Source organism: Brachyhypopomus gauderio, unplaced genomic scaffold (assembly GCF_052324685.1).
Source record: "Brachyhypopomus gauderio isolate BG-103 unplaced genomic scaffold, BGAUD_0.2 sc101, whole genome shotgun sequence".
Taxonomy (NCBI): Eukaryota; Metazoa; Chordata; class Actinopteri; order Gymnotiformes; family Hypopomidae; genus Brachyhypopomus; species Brachyhypopomus gauderio.
This window is the reverse complement of record NW_027506922.1, coordinates 682,605-703,142: the sequence shown is the minus strand read 5'-3', so window position 1 is coordinate 703,142 and position 20,538 is coordinate 682,605. Positions and strand designations below refer to the sequence as shown.

The window sequence follows — 20,538 nt, the reverse complement described above, 5'->3', positions numbered from 1 at the left end:
AGGTCTCCTACCAGGACACGGAGAACCTCATGCCAACACGCCTTGTTTGGCTAAAGCCTGAGTCTTCTCACCATTTGGTATGACCTCATTCATTACAAGCCACATCTGGACAGGAGGTAAGCAAATAAATGGAGGCAAGTAGGTAGTTATGTTGGTAGATACATAGATAGATATGTGTGTTTGTGATTGTGTTTGTGTGACATCAGAAAGCATGTGCTGAACTGACTGATCTGGATCTTTATAAGGGCCTAACTGCATAGATTACTGCCATTATCTAACTTCTTGCTTGTTGGAAACATCATGTGATACATGGATGAGGTCTCCTACCAGGACACGGAGAACCTCATGCCAACACGCCTTGTTTGGCTAAAGCCTGAGTCTTCTCACCATTTGGTATGACCTCATTCATTACAAGCCACATCTGGACAGGAGGTAAGCAAACAGATGGAGGCAGGTAGGTAGTTATGTTTGTAGATAGATAGATAGATATGTGTGTTTGTGTTTGTGTGACATCAGAAAGCATGTGCTGAACTGACTGATCTGGATCTTTATAAGGGCCTAACTGCATAGATTACTGCCATTATCTAACTACCTGCTTGTTGGAAACATCATGTGATACATGGATGAGGTCTCCTACCAGGACACGGAGAACCTCATGCCAACACGCCTTGTTTGGCTAAAGCCTGAGTCTTCTCACCATTTGGTATGACCTCATTCATTACAAGCCACATCTGGACAGGAGGTAAGCAAATAGATGGAGGCAGGTAGGTAGTTATGTTGGTAGATACATAGATAGATATGTGTGTTTGTGTTTGTGTGACATCAGAAAGCATGTGCTGAACTGACTGATCTGGATCTTTATAAGGGCCTAACTGCATAGATTACTGCCATTATCTAACTACCTGCTTGTTGGAAACATCATGTGATACATGGATGAGGTCTCCTACCAGGACACGGAGAACCTCATGCCAACATGCCTTGTTTGGCTAAAGCCTGAGTCTTCTCACCATTTGGTATGACCTCATTCGTTACAAGCCACATCTGGACAGGAGGTAAGCAAATAGATGGAGGCAGGTAGGTAGTTATGTTGGTAGATAGATAGATATGTGTGTTTGTGTTTGTGTGACATCAGAAAGCATGTGCTGAAGTGACAGATCTGGACGTTTATAATGGACTAACTGCATAGATTACTGCCATTATCTAACTACTTGCTTGTTGGAAACATCATGTGATACATGGATGAGGTCTCCTACCAGGACACGGAGAACCTCATGCCAGCACGCCTTGTTTGGCTAAAGCCTGAGGCTTCTCACCATTTGGTATGACCTCATTTGTTACAAGCCACATCTGGACAGGAGGTAAGCAAATAGATGGAGGCAGGTAGGTAGTTAAGTTGGTAGATAGATAGATATGTGTGTTTGTGTTTGTGTGACATTAGAAAGCATGTGCTGAAGTGACAGATCTGGATCTTTATAAGGGCCTAACTGCATAGATTACTGCCATTATCTAACTACTTGCTTGTTGGAAACATCATGTGATACATGGATGAGGTCTCCTACCAGGACACGGAGAACCTCATGCCAGCACGCCTTGTTTGGCTAAAGCCTGAGGCTTCTCTGTGTGTATTTACTGTACTGGCAAACACCTTGGATGAGAATCAAATTTCATTGTAATGTAAATTATAATGACAATAAAGGCAATTCTGAAGTCTTTTTTAATCGACGTTTGTTTCTAATAAGCTGAATAAATGTTCAAACCATTGAAAATATATAATTAAATATAGAGTTTAACAAAACAACCCCCACTCCTTACTAAGAAACATGTGCAGTATGTTTTAGAAATAGTGACGTGTTTGGCAGGTTGCTCCAACTTCACCATATACAATTCTGATGCCCTCTGCATCATCTTTTCCACTGAGAAAGTAATTATAAGCATCTAAATTGCAGTAAGCTTTCACTGCCTGTGTGAACACACTGTTTCAGCAACATAGTAATGATACACATCTGGGTTTGTCACTTCAGATAAACATTTGGAAACAGTGGGGAAAATGCCTTAAATTCTTCATGTCTGAGACTCAGTTTTGTTTTCTTTCATCTCTGTGATCTCCAATCACATTCTGTCTTTCCATTTAGTACAATCTTAATGATGCATAAGAACAATCAGACCATCTTGTTGATTCAAAAGCTTTATTAGCATTAGAACTTCACATTAAACATTAAATACATGAAATTACAACATCTTCAGGATCTTTTCTGTAGATTAAATATCTTTTAAAGACAACGAGATCATACAGAATTCAGAAACAATGACAAATACAGTTTGAGCTGAGCCACTACAACACTGCCAGCTAACACACTTCAGAAACCAGCCATCCATGAACCCACCTACACTCTCACAACACTCCCGTTAAATGCTTCAACACTAAAAGAAAACAAAACAGGTATTTCCCTGATATACCCTTCAATAACTAAGGGATCATTTAAACACAAGATCCTCTCTGACTGAGGAAAAAAGACAAATCAGGTAGGGGTTGTTTAAGTGCATTACTGCCAGTCAAATTACTGGAGCAATTTGATATTCAGTGCCTGTACTTTTGGTGAAAGCTTGGTTGAGTCCAGGTCCATCAGGATTTTCTGGTACACCTCGAATGTACGCATGCTTTTTGGATAACTCAAGTTGAGTGTGTAGATCAGCCCATAAAGCATCACACATGTATGGCTGACACTCTGCAGGTTATGGAGAACTTCCACACCTTCCAGCACAACACCAACATCAGCAAAGCGTCCATTACCATCAGGACCATGACCCTCTGCTCGGCAACATCTGCTCAGCCTCTCTGGATTCAATGTCCTGGAACAGAAAGAACAGGATGATGAGCTGTGTGACCCTAACCTGGACCACCACAATATAAGCAGCTCATCCTTAGGCCAACTGAATGTTAATTTGAAGATATTTCTTTAAAGCAGTGGTGTGCACAGACATTTTGGGGGGCAAGTACTCGGGGGGGTTGAAGGGCACTGTTTAGCGCACGTGGTACACCTAATTATAAAAAAAATTACAAGCACATGTTGAATGAAATTTGACATTTTATTTGTAACATTCTCTAAACGTGAGTTTTCAACGGAGAAAAGTCACGCAGCCAACTGATAAAATTCATATCCAATATTAACTATATACAGTAATTTTTAAGTCCTTCAGTTAACTTCTGTTTACCCTCCACTGTCTGCAGGCCTTGTTGCATATATTTTGCAATTAGTAAATCAATATAGGCCTACAATTAAGACAGTAAAAAGACCAAAAAGAACAAGAAGGAGTTATAGGCTACTGAGTGTTGTCATTACATGAATGCAGATGGGCATTTTTCACAGGTAATGGGGAACTTCCAGTTTCTTCTTTCACAAATGAATGTGTTAATTTATGTTGTCTAACAAAACCTATACAACAGAAAATGTTCAGCTTAACACATAGATCTGCAAACTCTACCTTAATTATTTGTATGTGGTCGTCCTCACGACCAGTCAGCAAAAAATGCTTAGTAGTTTGGTGCTCTATGAGACATTTTACTGCACAACAAAATGGTTTCACGTTGGTCTTAGAGGGCAAACGGTACGATTTGACTTGATGTGTATGTGACCTGGCTGGTGGGGACGGGAGAAGAAGTCTATCTGTGAGCGTGTGTGTTGTGCTGAAGACGCTTCCTTCCACTCACTGAACTGAACTGCTGCTGCAGCGCATCTGGTGTTAAAGGAAGAGAGAGGTCGGGTGTGTGCGAGGTGGTGGCTCATTTCAGGGCATTGTTTTTAATCGCTCAGGTTTTCAAAAGATCATTTCAAACCGACCTCAGTAAAATGAAAACCGAAGTTTCAAAAGGGCACTTTCGTTGATAAAGGGCAGAGTTGCTGGTGCTTTAGCACCACCTGATGTCTATGTGTGCACGCCACTGCATACATGCGTTCATGAGAATGAGATGGATGCATGTTCAAGGTAACAATGACCTTAAGACCTTTGATCACCTCCTAAAAGCCTGGAAAAAAAGAAAAAGTCATAAGGATGCATTGTGTGTTTTTGTTAACATGAGATTATATACAGTCTTCTCTCAAATTGTGGACTTTTCAATCAAGATGACAACAACAATTAAAAACTCTGACAAATATTCTTTACAGTAGACTTGTTCTCACGTGTTTAAGGGTTGATCCACCACTGGGGGTAAGGCTTTGTGCTTCTTTAAGACAGAGGGATTTCTGGGGAGACTGCAGAGCCTGCTCTTTTCCTAATGAAGCCTTTGACCTGCTAAAGAAATGCAGTTAACAACACACCAACTAAAATACATCTAACAATACAGAACCAGGAACCCTCCCACTGATTTTATTCAGAGATCAGCGATGTAAATACGTAGCTAGTAGCTGCTGTAAGAGACAAATAAGAAACTGTTCATTGGTGCAGGGAAAACGGATTGAAGAAAAGGAGGCAAACCTCTCCAACCACCTCTCCCTCTCTTCTACAGTCTTCCTTCTCTACTCACCTCTTCTCTCTCCTAAGCTCTTGTAGGGGTAAGGTTTATTCTCCTTCTTACTCTCATCACTGGAATAATAGACTTGATGCACAGGCTCCACTACATCCTGACAGGAAGACCTTCATTTCCTGCGTATACTATAAGTTTAAGTGATTAATCAGGTGTGCAGTACTACTCTTGAATATTTTGCACTTTTCTGCCAAGGTGACAATAAATAATCTGACAATTATCATATGAAGGAGTAGTGTTGTTCTCACATGTTTGAGTTGAGCCTGGGCACCTGATAAAACACTTAAAACAGTAGTATGGTAGAGGAAATAAAGATGCAGTCTTCCAGTCAGGAAGTGGTAGAGTGTGTGCATCATACCCGTTATGTCTAAAGCTGACTCACATTGTGTTTTGTCCGGTATTTGCAAATTGGTCACAAAACTTTACCTTGTGACGTAATAAACAAGGGAGGTGCTGAGCAGCATTGAAAAGCTGAAATGATTCAACTTTTCAGCACCCGTAAAGAAGTGAGCTGTCTTGTCTTGGCCTAAGAGAGGACAGTAGGAGTGAGAGGAAGGTTGGAGGGAGGATGATAAAGAAGAGAAAGAACCAACCTTTCCCTAACCTTCCCATGTCTCTCCCTTTACTCCTCGACTGTTGGAAACACCCCCTTCTAGTCAACATTCAGCCCCAAGAGCAAAAATAATTCATGCTTCCAACTACACTGCTTTATGACTTATCTCTTGACATCTGGCTTTGGCTTTTCTGACTGCCTCAGATCCTCAGCTGCCTTTTCACAGAGAAAAACACTAATTATCCCATTGTTTCTCTCCATGAACAGCAATGCTAAACATACTACAAGAAATAAATTGAGAATAACCCATTACGACCAAATTTGTCACCTTTTTAAATTCCCATGCAAAATTGTGTGAAGTTACACTGGTGGGAGAGGAGTGAGTATGAGAGAAAGAAAGATACAGAGAAGACAGTAGGGGACAACAGTGAAAAGAGCAAGATGAAGAGAAAAAGAGACTGAGAGGAGAGTAGATGAAGACAAACTATGAGAGGGAGACGGTGTGAAATGGACAACTGCTAATCAGGCTTGTATTGGTTATAGTTTCAGTTAACATGTCCACGTACTTGCCATATGTTCAAAGAAGACAAGAAGGCTTCCTTCTGTGTGATGTTCTCAAGGTGCTGGAGTTCATAAGCTGATCAGAACCAAGAGCAGCTGAATCCAGCTGATCAGAACCAAGAATCAAAATGACTTGACATTATTTGAAAGGCATTTCTTACTTAACACTTCCAAATCATGCTGCTGGGTCATAAGAAATATGAAGTGTCTGTGTCCTCACCTTGTTGTCTTGGTGAGAATTGTCATCCTTTGCATAGTAAAGGCGTTTAGGTTTGGGTGCCCCAACCCGGCCCACTTTATCCTCAGGTTCCTCTGGACCAAGTGGATTTACTTCCTACAAAGCGACAGCACTACCACCACTTTACTTTTGGGAATTTCTCATTCTAAACAAACAACCCATTGGACTTAATGATAAACTACTGGTGGTCAAGGTCAATGTGTTCTCATGTCTATCCCACTCTCATGAACGGCACGTTACCTGGCACATCTGGATGGAAATTCCATCTGGCACAAAAGACAGTAGGCTGACATACCACGTATTCTTTAACCAGTGTGCCCAGGTCTTCATTGAGGTAGATGCTCAGACAACTCAGCACACAATCACGCCTCACATTGATGTCTTCATTCTGGGAAAACAAACACATATGATTCATGCTTGTTAGTGTCAGAGACTAAAACACAGGTGCTGAGGCTAACAAAGTCACTGACATTTCCCTAGTGGACCACCCCATCTGTAAAACACTCCAACAAAGTTATTTGTATTCACGACTAAGCTTGTGAAGCACATTGACACCCCTCCCCCCTAAAAAAAAGACACTTTTATATTGCAGATTTGCACGAATCACAGAAATGCCATATTGTGCATTCACACCACAGAATTTTGTCAAAATGTAATGAGTTTGCACCTACCAAAAACACCTCCATGGCACGAGTTCTCAGGTTTACCTTTAAATAAGCAGACAGCGACTAACTTATTACAAAATGAATATGCTAAATGTTGTGGACAAAGAGAATGCTTTCTGGCTTGCTTTGCAACTGATATAACTAGTAATTTTAACCGTCATGAAAACCAACCGCAATGGGTTAGTTTAATCCAGTATCAAACTGTATTACCAAACTAGCTAAGATGTCGTGAAAAAGCAAGCCTGTTCGCTGTGATGTTGGCATGTGTTGGTATTGTCTTGTCCAGCAACACGACCGACATAAAACTACTTAAAATAATCAAGAACTATATAAATATTTACATTGATGTGATGTGATATAAACTGCACGATTATGACACATTTGAATGTAATAAAACAGGATGTCTCGGTCTGCTTACCGTGGCATGGACGACTGCTACCCACATGAACCTGCCTGCTGGAGACCCGCGGGAGAGCAGCGCATTTCATTTCTCATAACTTCAATGAAAACCAGTCACATACATTTTATATAACAGAACCTTGTTTGATTTACAGCTGTAATTATTTCAACTGTGTAGGTATAAATTAACTAATTACATTCAAGACATTTTAGAATTGATTAGATTATGTAGATAATAATTAATGTTAAGGCATAAATATAAAATATATGAGTTTTTAAATAAAATCAAATAGATGTAAATGCATAAAACTTACCTCTGTCATGAATCATTTCTGTGAGTGTAACAAATTATAGACAAAAAACACTAAAAGGTCTGTTTGTGTAGTATTGCTTTTAATCTGTCAATAGAGCATTTACAGACTTTCAGAAGAGTCAAAAACACCACCATGATTTCCATGGAGTCCCAGTTAAAACATGTATGCCAGGGGTAATCAATTATATCTTTCCGCGGTCCAATTTTGGTCCGGGTCGGCGGTGTCGAACGTAACACTCATCACGGAGTGTTTTTCCAATAGCCCTGAAATAAATGCTCCGGTTTAAAATTTAGTCTCCCGTAAAAATAAAAAAATATTTTTGGAATTTGGGTCCGTATCCAGTTAATTGGGAATGTGATTGGGTCCGGACAGGACGGCGTTCAGGTCCGGATCCGGACCGCCATTTGGTGACCCCTGAGGTATGCACATTTCACATCAGCTTTAGTCACATATTAAAAACTAATTAAATTATTGAAACACATTGAAATTTCCGGACTAATATATTTACAGGAATCCAAAACACACAATAACTTGTATGTTCACTTTGTAAGCAAGTGTAGTCCATGCTTTCTGTAGGTCACGGAATAGAGGTGATGCTGAGATTTTAAGGAGGGTGTCGTGTCTAGCCCCGCCTCCCTGTCAATCATGTATCACTTTTTAGTCCGTTCAGTCACGCCCCGTGTTACTTCCCCTTCAGCTGTGTCTCATTTGTAATTTAGTTCTTGTATTTAATCGTTGGTGTTCAGTCTTTGTGGGTTATTGTAAGGTGATGGTGCATATTATAGTGAAACTTATTGTGAAAGTAAAAATTATGGTGACCGTTTGTGGTCTTGTGCAGTCTGTTGTGTTTTGGATGTCAGATTTGATTAATCTTTCTATATTTCTGTTTTGTTCATGGCTTCTCGTGTCTGTAGATGTCTGTGTGTGTAGTTTGTTAAGTTTTAGTGTTCTGTTATACGTCAGGTTGCTGGTCGAGTCTGTTGTCTTTATGTCTAATGATTAGTTGGTCATATGTGTGTTAGCCAGTTAGTTCCGTTAGCTTTATCATGCCTCATTGTGCTCGTGCTGTTCGTGTGTCTACTGTCAATTTGTGTGCAACCCCATATGTTCAAAGTAAAACCCGTTTGTTAAAAACCAAATTGTGTTTGCTTCCTGATTGCACAACACCTGCCACGTCACAGAATAATCCACCATTAAAGGAGAGTGAGGGAGTCTTACGAGGTGAGGCATTATCAGGAGGAGGATTACGGTTATCTTCCAATGTGTATCTTGTCTGAGGACTTGATTAAACAGGTTAAGGATGGTAAACCGTTTGAGCTACCCTCCTCGATTTGTCCCTTCCACGAGTTCAATGAGGAGGATAATTTGGAGGGGTTCGTTCTCCAGATCAGATAAGTTTTTTAATTTGTCCTTGTCTCAGCCCAGAGAGGAAATGAACACCCTCGATGGGTTTTTAACATCTTAGAGAACGATTTGGCAAGAGTGGATCCACTGTTGATGATTTTGAATTTGATGCATTCTCTGCTCCCGAGGTTGTTCATGTTCCACCTAGAGCACACAGAGAGGAAGTCTCAGCACAGGCACCAGTACCCTAGAAGGTTACCACAGCCCCAACTACTAAGAGACCTGCTACAAGGACAGAGCAGCAGGACGTTAATATGGCTGTTCAGTACAAACCTACAGTTCGCTGCTCCAAATCTGTAGCAGTACAGTGTACATCAAAGGCCAGCAGACGAGTGTCTGTGGCTGTACAATGCAGCCCCGACCTGCTAACAAGAGTCTACATCAATACTAGGGATGCACCGAAATGAAAATTCTTAGCCGAAACCGAAAACCGAAAATTAGGAAACCAAGGCCGAAAGCCGAAAACCGAAACACCGAAATAGCCTACATTATGCCAATTATTAGTAACACTGGATTTATGGCTAACCTCACTAAAATCAAGGCATTGCTATTCAAAGAATAAATCAACTACAAAATTTCATTTGAAAATATTTATTTAGCACTGACATTACAGTAATGCATATTATAAAATAAAATTAGTGGTGGGCCGATAACGACGATAACGCTGACAACGGCCGACCCCTAATTAAATTTAACTCGCTTGCAGACCGTTTTTATCTGAGAGGATAAATATATGTATTTTATACGAGTTAAATTTAATTATAACTGACTGGCCTGAAAGATAAATATAAATTCTCTCATAAAAACGTGACGTGAGTTGCAACAACATTAAACAGCTCAGGTAAACACGCTTCAGAGAAATGTCGTCTGATCGGCAAAACATAACGGGGCTCAATGTGCTCTATTAGCCTACGAAATCCCTACGACAGAGAACGGCTGATCGTCTGGCAGCGAGTTCCATAATTTTTGGTGTAATGTCCTTTGCCTTGGCGCCATCACTGGAAAACTTTTTTGCTAGCTTTATCCAAATAAGCGCGTGCAGGTGGCGATTTTTGCTTGCGTCATCACAGTACATTGTTTCGGCCGTGTTGTTTCGGTGATGAAAGTATTTCGGCCGAAAACCGAAAATGCAAATTTAAGCCATTTCGGCCGAAAATTTTCGGTGGCCGAATTTTCGGTGCATCCCTAATCAATACAGTGGTAAATAGGACCTGTTACGGCTCATGTACCCCTGGTGGCACCCCTAGAATCCCCAGAGGTACCAAAACATTTTTGGGGGGGTACGGAGCATATTTGTATATGTGGTCTTTCATATATTCACCTCTGTGTTGTTATCCGGTAACGTTTCTCATGTTCAATTACCAACTACTATCTCTTATGTGCCAATCCACATTTACACTAACAAACTCATCACATTCATAACCAAGCAGGGACACTGATGCCAGTTAGCCTCCTAGCCATGGATAGTGAAAACATAAGAAAACTTAAAATCATTCATGACTGATGAGGAAACGTTCAAACGTCTGTGCTCAGTGTCTCCCACTACTGTTTACCTGTGTGAATGTGTTGATGTTGCTGGAGATGACTCCGCTGAGTAAAACTCTTCCTACACTCTGAGCAGTGATATGGCTTCTCTCCTGTGTGAATGCGATGGTGCAGTTGAAGATTCCTCTGTGTAGTAAAACTCTTCCCACACTCTGAGCAGTGATATGGCTTCTCTCCTGTGTGAATGCGCTGGTGTTCATTGAGATGACTCTGTCGATTAAAACTCTTCCCACACTCTGAGCAGTGATATGGCTTCTCTCCTGTGTGAATGCGCTGGTGTTCATTGAGATGACTCTGTCGATTAAAACTCTTCCCACACTCTGAGCAGTGATATGGCTTCTCTCCTGTGTGAATGCGCTTGTGCAGTTGAAGACTTCCCTGTGTTATAAAAGTCTTCCCACACTCTGAGCAGTGATATGGCTTCTCTCCTGTGTGAATGCGCTGGTGCCGTTGAAGATTACTCAGTGTAGTAAAATTCCTCCCACACTCTGAGCAGTGATGTGGCTTCTCTCCTGTGTGAATGTGCTGGTGTTTTTTGAGACTACTCTGTTGAGTAAAACTCTTCCGACACTCTGAGCAGTGATATGGCTTCTCTCCTGTGTGAATGCGCTGGTGTTGCTGGAGATTTCTCTGTGTAGTAAAACTCTTCCCACACTCTGAGCAGTGATATGGCTTCTCTCCTGTGTGAATGCGCTGGTGTTCGTTGAGATGACTCTGTTTAGTAAAACTCTTCCCACACTCTGAGCAGTGATATGGTTTCTCTCCTGTGTGAATGCGCTGGTGTTCGTTAAGATGACTCTGTGTAGTAAAACTCTTCCCACACTCTGAGCAGTGATATGGCTTCTCTCCTGTGTGAATGTGCTGGTGTTGCTGGAGATGACCGTGTTTAGTAAAACTCTTTCCACACTCTAAGCAGTTGTAGCTTTTCTCCTTTTCCATGTTTACTGATTTCAACAGTATGACATACTCCTCACAGATAAATGTGTTTATGTAGGTAACGTTTACAGCATTGATTCCTAGAGGAAAAAGACATTGCAAATTCATTGTGAGATGAAGATGAAACAATCATGACAAAGAACCATTTGGGCTCTGCATAATACTAAAGACATTCATGCTAAAGACATTCATGCTAAAGACCATCAGGAGACAGTGCTAGGCTTCCTTATTTCACTAAAATGAAAACATTTGTCTATGTTGTGATACGTGTGTCTCTCTGTTTGGTTCAGTGTCACTCTATGTGCCAGTCTATAGGGACTTTTATTTTGTAGGGTTCATCAACTTTATTTTCAAAGTTGTTCTTTTCCTTCCTTTCTCTCTCATGGTGCTGCAGAGCTGCTTTGGTCTGTTGAAGCTCCTTATGAGTTCCAGCAGTGTGATTTGATCTTTTTAATTATTGTGCATCAGAGAATTAATCTATGGGCAGCACCAACATATGACAGAAAATTCACCTGTGCACACGATTACTTAATGTGCCTCTTTAGAAAGCGCTCCTGCTAAAAGTGTCCAATAAGTCACATGATCCACAAAGGACATTTTTTGTACGTACGTATTTGTGCGTGTAGTGTGATGAATTAGTAAGTTGCTGTGCATTTGCTTGAAAGTCACATATGAATGAACAACTATCACATTTTGTATTTGTAAGTTGTGGTTTTCATTTGAAAGTCATGTTATGTTTGCTTGCAAATAGAATATTTGTGGAATATGTTCTGTTTGTTTACAATGTTTGGGCAGCATTATAACTCCATAGCAGAGTTACTGTCCTGTTCAGAAGGGTCTATACCTCTGTCTATGTGGGTATAATGAGATTGGGAGATACTGTGTTAATACTGTGTAAAAGGATGTATAACCCAGCCTGTGTGTGTAATGAGATTGGGAGATACTGTGTTAATACTGTGTAAAAGGATGTATAACCCAGCCTGTGTGTGTATAATGAGATTGGGAGATATTGTGTTAATACTGTGTAAAAGGATGTATAACCCAGCCTGTGTGTGTATAATGAGATTGGGAAATACTGTGTTAATACTGTGTAAAAGGATGTATAACCCAGCCTGTGTGTGTAATGAGATTGGGAGATACTGTGTTAATACTGTGTAAAAGGATGTATAACCCAGCCTGTGTGTGTATAATGAGATTGGGAGATATTGTGTTAATACTGTGTAAAAGGATGTATAACCCAGCCTGTGTGTGTATAATGAGATTGGGAAATACTGTGTTAATACTGTGTTAAAGGATGTATAACCCAGCCTGTGTGTGTGTAATGAGATTGGGAGTCTGTTCAAAGACCCAAAAACAAAAAAGGCTGCATTATGTATTCAAATCCAAAAGGTACAATAGGGACTACAGGCTACCTGTAGTCTGTGTGTGCTTTAAACTGTTGCTTAATTATCTGGATTATACTGAGAAATGTATCAGTCACAGGTTTAAAATATAACTCACCTCTTCAGAAGATCTCAAATCTCTCACTGTTAAGACAACTTCAACATTTCTGTTGGACTGAAAATGATTGGAATGAAATAATTAAAATTACACACTTCACATTTATTAAAATAGAAAACATGTACATGCACACGTGGTGTAGATCTAACACATCTACTTTATTCAAACAGTTTCTCAACATAGATCTCTGTGCCATTTCATATTAAATGCCATGTCATTTTTACAGCGTATCTGTAAAAGCTGTTTGAGATCTACAGTATAGGCGAGATCTACTGCCATGTTTTGTTGAAATATAAAATAGCTTTTTTGTAAAAGGGCATTTTATACTGTGCTGGCAGGCTGCATATTGTCGCCTGGTCCGAACTTTGAACATGCCTGCACTAAAGCATAGTTTCCTATAAACACCAACATAATGTTTTAGTAAAATGTATATTTGATCTCATATTGTCTTTCACTAATAAATAACAATGTATAAACAACTGGAGAAAATGACAGATGGATTGAAAACTCAAATGCAGATCCCACAGATCACTACGACCTTCACCAAGACTACATGAACTCAGGGTCACAACATTAACATGCAAGCTTCAAATAATACATGTTATTCCCGTCATTTACTTTGTTTGCTCTGAAACATAGATAAATGGTAAGACCGATTAACAATGGGAAAATAATCAGAAATAAAGGGCGAAAAATTACATTTCAATGCGGGGGTGGGGAGACAATACACAGTAAACATTTTCTAAAGGAGTTCCTGAGGGGGCGTCAAAGCTTCTCCCAAATGTTGTTATTGTGCTTAGGAAAAGTACACCAGTATATATCTGTATGATTTCACCTAAACGTAAAAACACTCCAATGAATAACCAAACTAAATCAAATATATGTAACATTACAATACATCCACTATAACAGCATAAAATCAATTAAATCGTACATTAAAGCTACAGTAATAAAACCAAAAAAATAGCATAATATAACTAGATAAGCTTTTATCTTTGTAATAGGAACCACTGGGCTACTAAACAAAAGATCCAAATATAATTATATTCGTATAGTATCAAATAAGTAGCTACGTTATCTGGCTGGGTTAGTTAGCGCTACAACATCCATTATAAAAACACTTTAACACATTGAATTTTCCACCAACTTAGTCAAGACACGAGATTCAACCGTGAGGTAACGGAACGAACAAAATAGTGTGGTTAAGATGTGGTTAAAAGGTGTTAGTGGTACGTATTACTAAGTTTAGTACTTACAGGTCAACCAGTAGTCCAACACTTCCAAACACCAACACGACAATAGGCGCAACTCCACTAAACGCCCGATGCTGATATTGAGAATAAGGAAACCTGTGGTCTGTAATGTCCGATGGTGATGGTAGGTAGAGGTGGGCGGATCGATCCAAATATCGATACCAACGCTGCTATTGATTTGGAGCAATACTCGTGTAAAAAGATTAATACTCAATCTTTTTAACTCTCCCGCACACACCGACTGCTGCGTACGTGGATTCATCAAAGTCTCTTCTCTGTCTGTAAGAGCAGCGTTGCCAACAAGTTTCCGTATCTGCAGAAGCAAAAGTCCAGGGGGTGGAGCTAGATCTAGATCCAACTCCTCCCACCGTCCATAGTTTCTTTTGGTCGGTCCAGGGGGCGGAGCTGCATCTAATCCAACATCTCCTACGTGTCGCTTACGTTTTCCGACCAGGAAATATAAATCCAATAAATTCACCCTTAAGACTGCTACCGTTTACAGATCAAAATGTTCTTTAATTGTTATTTAAATAACATAATACACGTTTTTTAAGTTTACAAGAAAACGTAAAAGTTGCCAACTCCTCAGTAAGGAAAGACGCTATTGGCTATCCTAAAAGTCACAAAATGGCGTTATCGCCTAATTTGCATAATACCTGTTTTTGAAGCTGTAAAATAATAACGTTGTGGGAGAGAAAAAAATAATAATAAAAATACTATAAATATGTTAGAGTGACTGATTGAGACTGTGTGAGTTAAATTCAGTGATTTATTTTAATTCGTTTATTTCATGCTGGTTGCCATTTTGATAAATTCCTGCACGAAAACGAGGCTGTGGTGGGAAGAATCCTGAAAGTGTCGTGCGGAGCTGCAGGAGCGGTGCAGCTAGTTCAGTGCTGCTGTGGCATATTGTTGTGTGATGGGAAGATGATACCTCAAGGAGTGTATCCACACACTACACAAACTGTGTTGACACTGTATTGACACTGTGTTGGTCATTGTTGTGTGGCAGGATGTAATTTAGTGATGGGAAGATGATACCTCAAGGAGTATATCCACACACTACACAAACTGTGTTGACACTGTATTGACACTGTGTTGGTCATTGTTGTGTGGCAGCTGTAATTTAGTGATGGGAAGATGATACCTCAAGGACTGTATCCACACACTACACAAACTGTGTTGACACTAGAGCTGGGCGATATGGCCCTCCAAAAAAATCTTCGATTAATTTTTTTTTAATCCGATTTTCGATTTTAATAGATTTATTTTCCTCTACTAAAAAACTACAGATGATAAAGGAATGGTAAAAAAAAGTTTTAATTTATTTTTCACTTAAATTTCCCCTTTGGGGTTAAAGTGCAAGCAGAAACAAATTGTAAACAAGTGAGAACATTCAGTAACTTTTAGAAGGTTTTCTCCAACATACTTTAAGCATTGACACAATGCAACCTCAAACTTAAAATAAATAAATAAAACACACCCTCAAAAAATAAATAGATATAAATAATTTGGTGCCCTTTAATAAAATGGAAAACAAATACAATTGAACAATTCTTGCATGTTGTACTGACAGTCACGCTGTCTACATTCTGATTAAGAACAGGGCTCCCCTCACTTTAGCCTAAATTCCAGCACTTTTCAAACCTGAAACACAATGTAACATTAAAATTCGTCAGGTAAATGTTCCTTCCACTGTTTCTTTATACTACCACAGTTTATACTTTATACTACAATAGTTGCCAGGTTCGCGTTTTCACGCCAAATTGGGCTTGTTTGGAAAATCCAGCCGCGGGTAAAAATTATGGGGTCGCGGGGTGCGGTTTTTTGGTCTACTTTTGAGTTGGGCTACCGCAGGAGTTACAAGTCAACACTAATAATGGATCGCGATATAATACTTAATTTGTCTCCATTTTACACACTCGCGAGGTGCCCGGAGCCGCGCGCTACGGTCACTCGCGAAAGTATAATCCATTGAAGCGGGTTCGGTGACCGAGGCAGAAACTGCTTAATCCAAAATATCCCGCGGAGGGAAACTTTATTGACAGCGCAACTGAATAGCACTCTTCGCTCTCTCCCTCTATCGGTTTCAAACACCTTACAGCGAGGACTTGTTTGGTCTACATCTGACGCCGCAAAACCGAACCAACTCCAGATCACGGAGCTAGTTGCTCTTTTCTTGGACACAAGTTCCGCCGTCATGTTTGTGTGTGTGTGTTTTGAGGGTGGATGGGTGGGAGGTGCTAAACTCACTGAACTACGGGAGCCCACAGTGCAGCGTCGGTGGTGAAAATTAAATCTCAGAAAATCGATTTTCTTAAAAACACATCGTCCTTAACTGTAAATTCGAATTAATAGATAATATCGATTAATCGCCCAGCTCTAGTTGACACTGTATTGACGCTGTGTTGGTCATTGTTGTGTGCCAGGCTGTAATTTAGTGATGGGAAGATGATACCTCAAGGAGTGTATCCACACACTACACAAACTGTGTTGACACTGTCTTAACACTGTATTGGTCATTGTTGTGTGGCAGCTGTAATTTAGTGATGGGAAGATGATACCTCAAGGAGTGTATCCACACACTACACAAACTGTGTTGACACTGTATTGACACTGTGTTGGTCATTGTTGTGTGGCAGCTGTAATTTAGTGATGGGAAGATGATACCTCAAGGAGTGTATCCACACACTACACAAACTGTGTTGACACTGTATTGACGCTGTGTTGGTCATTGTTGTGTGCCAGGCTGTAATTTAGTGATGGGAAGATGATACTTTTTAGTTCAACTTGTGACTTTGATGAGGAAGAGGAAGAATTGCACATTACAAATCTGCATGAGAAAGAAATGTGAGTTACCAGATACGTACAGAGCTGCAAATGAATTAATTTGTCAATGAATGTATTACTCATTACAATATTTGATTTCAAAGGTTATTGGAATATTTGAAACATTTTATCTTTATTATGTAAACAAAATAATGTTCTAAGCCCATAACAAGTTGGTGCAGTGCATGAAGTAAGGTCTGGTAATCCATAACATTATTATCAAATCACTTTAAGTCAAAGGTGGTTTGTGTAAATTTAAAAATAGATCACCTTACTAATAATTCTTTTTTATTCCCATTTTCTTTTGTCTCTCCTCCAACACAGTTCTAAGCAGGTCATAGAGGCACTGGGTGATCATGACTATCTGGAGGAGACTCTGTTTGTAGAAGAACAACTTGATGCAGCAAAGAGGGAGATTGACCATCTGGAGGAAGAAAACCTCAAGAGTGATAAAGAAATTACCAAAGAGTCTGGCATTCTGAGCCTACTTGAACCAGGAGATGAAGTAATTGTAGATAAAGGGTTTCTTATCAAAGACCTCCTCAGTAACATTTGTGTGAAACTTGTAATTCCTACATTCTTGGGGCCATGTGGGCAGTTTAGTAAAGAAGAAATTACATACATGCAAGAAATTGCTCACTTGAGGATCCATGTTGAGCAATCAGACACATTAAAGAATACCAGATATTTGACGGAGTTCTGCCCCTTTCCCTGTGTGGTTCAGTTAACCAGCTGTGTTTGTGCTCTACTTACCAATTTTCAGGGACCTCTTTTTTAATTATGAAGTAACATATTCAAAGTGTATTATCAAATGTTAACATGCATAGTACAATCATGAAGTGTATTTTACAAAATCAGTGTTATTTTTATTAGCCATACTGGACTTTGAATTGCTGGAAAATTATTCTTCCACTGAGTAACAAACATTCAAACATTTATTCAGCTCAACTTTTATTGATGTACATTTTTTTTGTTAATAATGAAATTAATGTAACACATTTTTGCTCATTGTGAACCAATAAAAACAATATACAAATTTTCTAAAAATCATTCTCAATTCATTTTTTATGGTTCTGACATTTTTATGGTCATGACATTCTCTCACTTTTTAAAATCAATTCTTAAAACTGTCATATTACAGAAACATTTACCTATTAACAGTAGTTTCCTTAAGGAACAATGCCAAATTTATGTGCTTCCTTCCTTTATAGTCTCCTCATCTGCACAGGCCAGGCAGAAAATATTCAAAGAAGAACATATCCAGTTTAGTTTTCATAGACTCCGATATCTTGCCATCAAAGTGGATCTGCTCCAGGTGATTGTCTTTGGTACAGTGAACAAAAAGATCACACCACTTCATTCCAGTGATGCCCATCTGCCCCATTACCTGGTAATAGTAGTCATGGTTGCAGTGATCCACAGGGCAGGTCTCCAAACTCTGTTGCAACTTTATCCACTGGATGTCTGGCTGATGCTTGAAGTAGCTGGACCATTTGAGACATGCTTCCAATAGCAGAAAGGTTCTCTGTAAGGACATGAGCAAACTGATCACTTGGAAGAGGGGCTGGAATGGGGCAATAGAGGTTAGGAATGATACCATCACAGCATCTTTTATATTTCTTCAGAAGTTGAGTTGTTGTGGATGACTTTAATTTTGACACTGTCACTGTATTAACAGGTTTTGGGCTTAAACCTAATGCATGTGGTGGAATGTGCCAAGTCTGTGGCAGTGAGGTGTTACTAACAGTAGGAGGGACAGATTTACAGTCTAGCTTCAAAACATGATTGCAGGATGGCAGCCACGGTGACGAGCTCCTCCGTGTTGTGTTTGTTTTTGTTAATTAATGTTGTCTATTGTATGTCAAACTCAGTCAGCTGGAACAGAGAACAGTTACTAACCATGAGAGACAACATTTCTCCTCAAGTACCTTCAGAGTGTGTGGAAATCTTAACAACGGCCGCGCTGATGCTGCTGGGACTAGCAAGTGTAACCCACATAAACTGGGGATGCCCCTTTAAGAAATAGAGGTTGGGGAAGCTAGGTGGTCAACCTAGCCAATAGGAAGTTTCGGTTCCAGGGTGTTGTAAACCAATCCGAATGCAGACTGCCGTGGTAAGTTCCGCCCTTCTTCCTCGCGTCTGCAGGAATGTGGGTGAGCGAGAGAGAGAGCGGTCCGCCATGAGACTGTTAGCCAGTGCAGCGCGAGAGTCTGTGTATTAAAACGGTTATAATACTTGAAACAAACCCTTTTTCAGAAAGAATGGCCGGTTATCATCCGACTTCTAAGCTGGAAGTTGTGAAGTGAGGAAAAAAGACTGAACTTCAGTTTCTCTACCGAGCACTGTTAGAGCTACCTAGTTAGCCTCGTTAGCTCTTATTGGTTATTGGCTCCTGGAAGTTCGTCTCGTTCTCCATTCAGCTGAAGGTAAAGCCTAAAATATAGTATATTTTTACTTTGTTCACGATGAAAGCTCGTATTATTGAGGTTAAAGCATGAAAAATATGCCTTGTTACGTTATCTAGTGTCCGGCCTGAGATCCGCCATATTGTTGTCCCAAACGTGTGGCATTGAGATCGGTGAGCATATTATGTGCCTTTCATTGAGTTTTTGTTCTGTTTATTACATGTTTGCTAGTAATAGTGTTTAATTGATCCATTTAATTATTCAAATACAATGTTTAATATTGTTTAGAAAATAATTTTGCAATTTACATAAAAAGTAAATTGACAATGTAGTGAAATACTGCATTGAGGTAAAAGGAGATTGTTTTATTGCAAAATTGGGCAATGTAACAAATTGATGTCAAGTATGACTATAGAAACATGATTTAAGAATTACAGCCAAAACAGCTTAATAAAATTCTTCCATTCTGCTGGTCCTGTCTGTTGACAGGTCAGGTTTTTTTTTTATGCTGGATTATTCTTGAGGTGGATTCCTCCTGTGACTCTGATGGCGAGCCTTCCCACCTGGACTTAGAAAGAACTGGATTCCTTCTTTTCCATTGGAGTCCTGCTGCACCCTGCGGTGTGGTAGGCCTGTATCACTCACATCTTCACCCACAGTTGGTTATGCGTATGACCACTGACTGACATTTTCATTCTTATTGTCTCACCCTATAATTTCGGACATTACCTTTTGGACTAGTGTTTATTTGGGACATTATAACAACTGCTGGGTAGGAAATTCTCCTCATGTGAATGGTGCTGAGTTGAGACCGAGTTGAAATTGAATCTGTTGTCTATTACATTTGGTATTCAGATTACCAGGGTGCACCCAAAAGATTTAAAACTGAGAACTAGCACTTGGCCAAGTATTATTATTATCAATTGTATTTTATTGTGTACTTTTATTTTCATGATTGTGTGTCTTGTACAATTGTTGTTAGTTTTATGATTTATGTCACTAAAGCCAGTTCTGTAAATTTATTTAACTGTCTTTGTGTGTCATTTAAACACCCCACTACGCTCCGATAGCCGAACCTATTGGCCATTCATTAGAATATATATATATAAAACCCTTCTCATCTGTGCTACACAAGGAGACACTGGAGGTGCAGACGAAGGGTCAGACATGCGGGCTCGCTCGTACGTCTCAGGCTGCGCGGGCCTCGCACACCTCTACCGTCATTATTCCTCTCCAACCTCCCATCTCTCAGCAACAAAACTGAGGAACTACTCCTGCTCCACCGGACCAACAAGGAGTTCTCCTCTGCTTCTGCCCTCTGCTTCACGGAGACCTGGCTGAACGAGCTGATCCCGGACAGCGCGCTGGACGTACCGGGCTTCCAGCTGCTGAGAGCGGACAGAGACGTGGAGCG

General features: G+C 40.0%; 1 protein-coding gene and 1 long non-coding RNA gene across 13 annotated transcripts; one reads left to right on the top strand and one right to left on the bottom strand.

Moving 5' to 3' along the window:
• Positions 1 to 2,262: 2,262 nt before the first annotated feature.
• LOC143497162 (uncharacterized) lies at positions 2,263 to 14,518 on the bottom strand. 12 transcript variants are annotated; one of them, XR_013125707.1, is made up of 8 exons: positions 13,894 to 14,517; positions 12,638 to 12,694; positions 10,210 to 11,217; positions 6,403 to 9,018; positions 5,857 to 6,262; positions 5,642 to 5,742; positions 4,179 to 5,291; positions 2,263 to 4,024 (listed from the first exon to the last, which is right to left on the bottom strand). XR_013125707.1 is itself a non-coding variant. In XM_076992963.1 (6 exons), the coding sequence occupies exons 3-4, from the start codon at positions 11,138 to 11,140 to the stop codon at positions 8,930 to 8,932; spliced, it is 1,020 nt and encodes a 339-aa protein (XP_076849078.1). In that variant the 5' UTR covers positions 11,141 to 11,217; positions 12,638 to 12,694; positions 13,894 to 14,518; the 3' UTR covers positions 4,041 to 5,194; positions 8,770 to 8,800. The 12 variants fall into 12 exon arrangements, 2 of the variants coding, with proteins under 2 accessions (XP_076849078.1, XP_076849079.1); XR_013125710.1 differs by lacking the exon at positions 2,263 to 4,024 and having other exon boundaries at positions 4,041 to 4,290; positions 4,523 to 5,291; XR_013125711.1 differs by lacking the exon at positions 2,263 to 4,024 and having other exon boundaries at positions 4,041 to 4,287; positions 4,523 to 5,291.
• Positions 14,519 to 18,826: 4,308 nt separating this feature from the next.
• On the top strand, positions 18,827 to 20,140 carry LOC143497164 (uncharacterized). The gene is made up of 3 exons (XR_013125715.1): positions 18,827 to 19,145; positions 19,244 to 19,297; positions 19,614 to 20,140. It is a non-coding gene; the product is annotated as an uncharacterized LOC143497164 (long non-coding RNA).
• The last annotated feature ends 398 nt before the right edge of the window (positions 20,141 to 20,538 follow it).

Coding starts and splice junctions, on each gene's coding strand:
- LOC143497162 (XM_076992963.1), bottom strand. CDS start 11,140: ATGGAAAAGGAGAAAAGCTACAACTGCTTAGAGTGTGGAAAGAGTTTT. Junction 9,019..10,209: donor ACATCAACACATTCACACAG/GTAAACAGTAGT, acceptor TCTTGTTAGCAG/GTCGGGGCTGCATTGTACAG.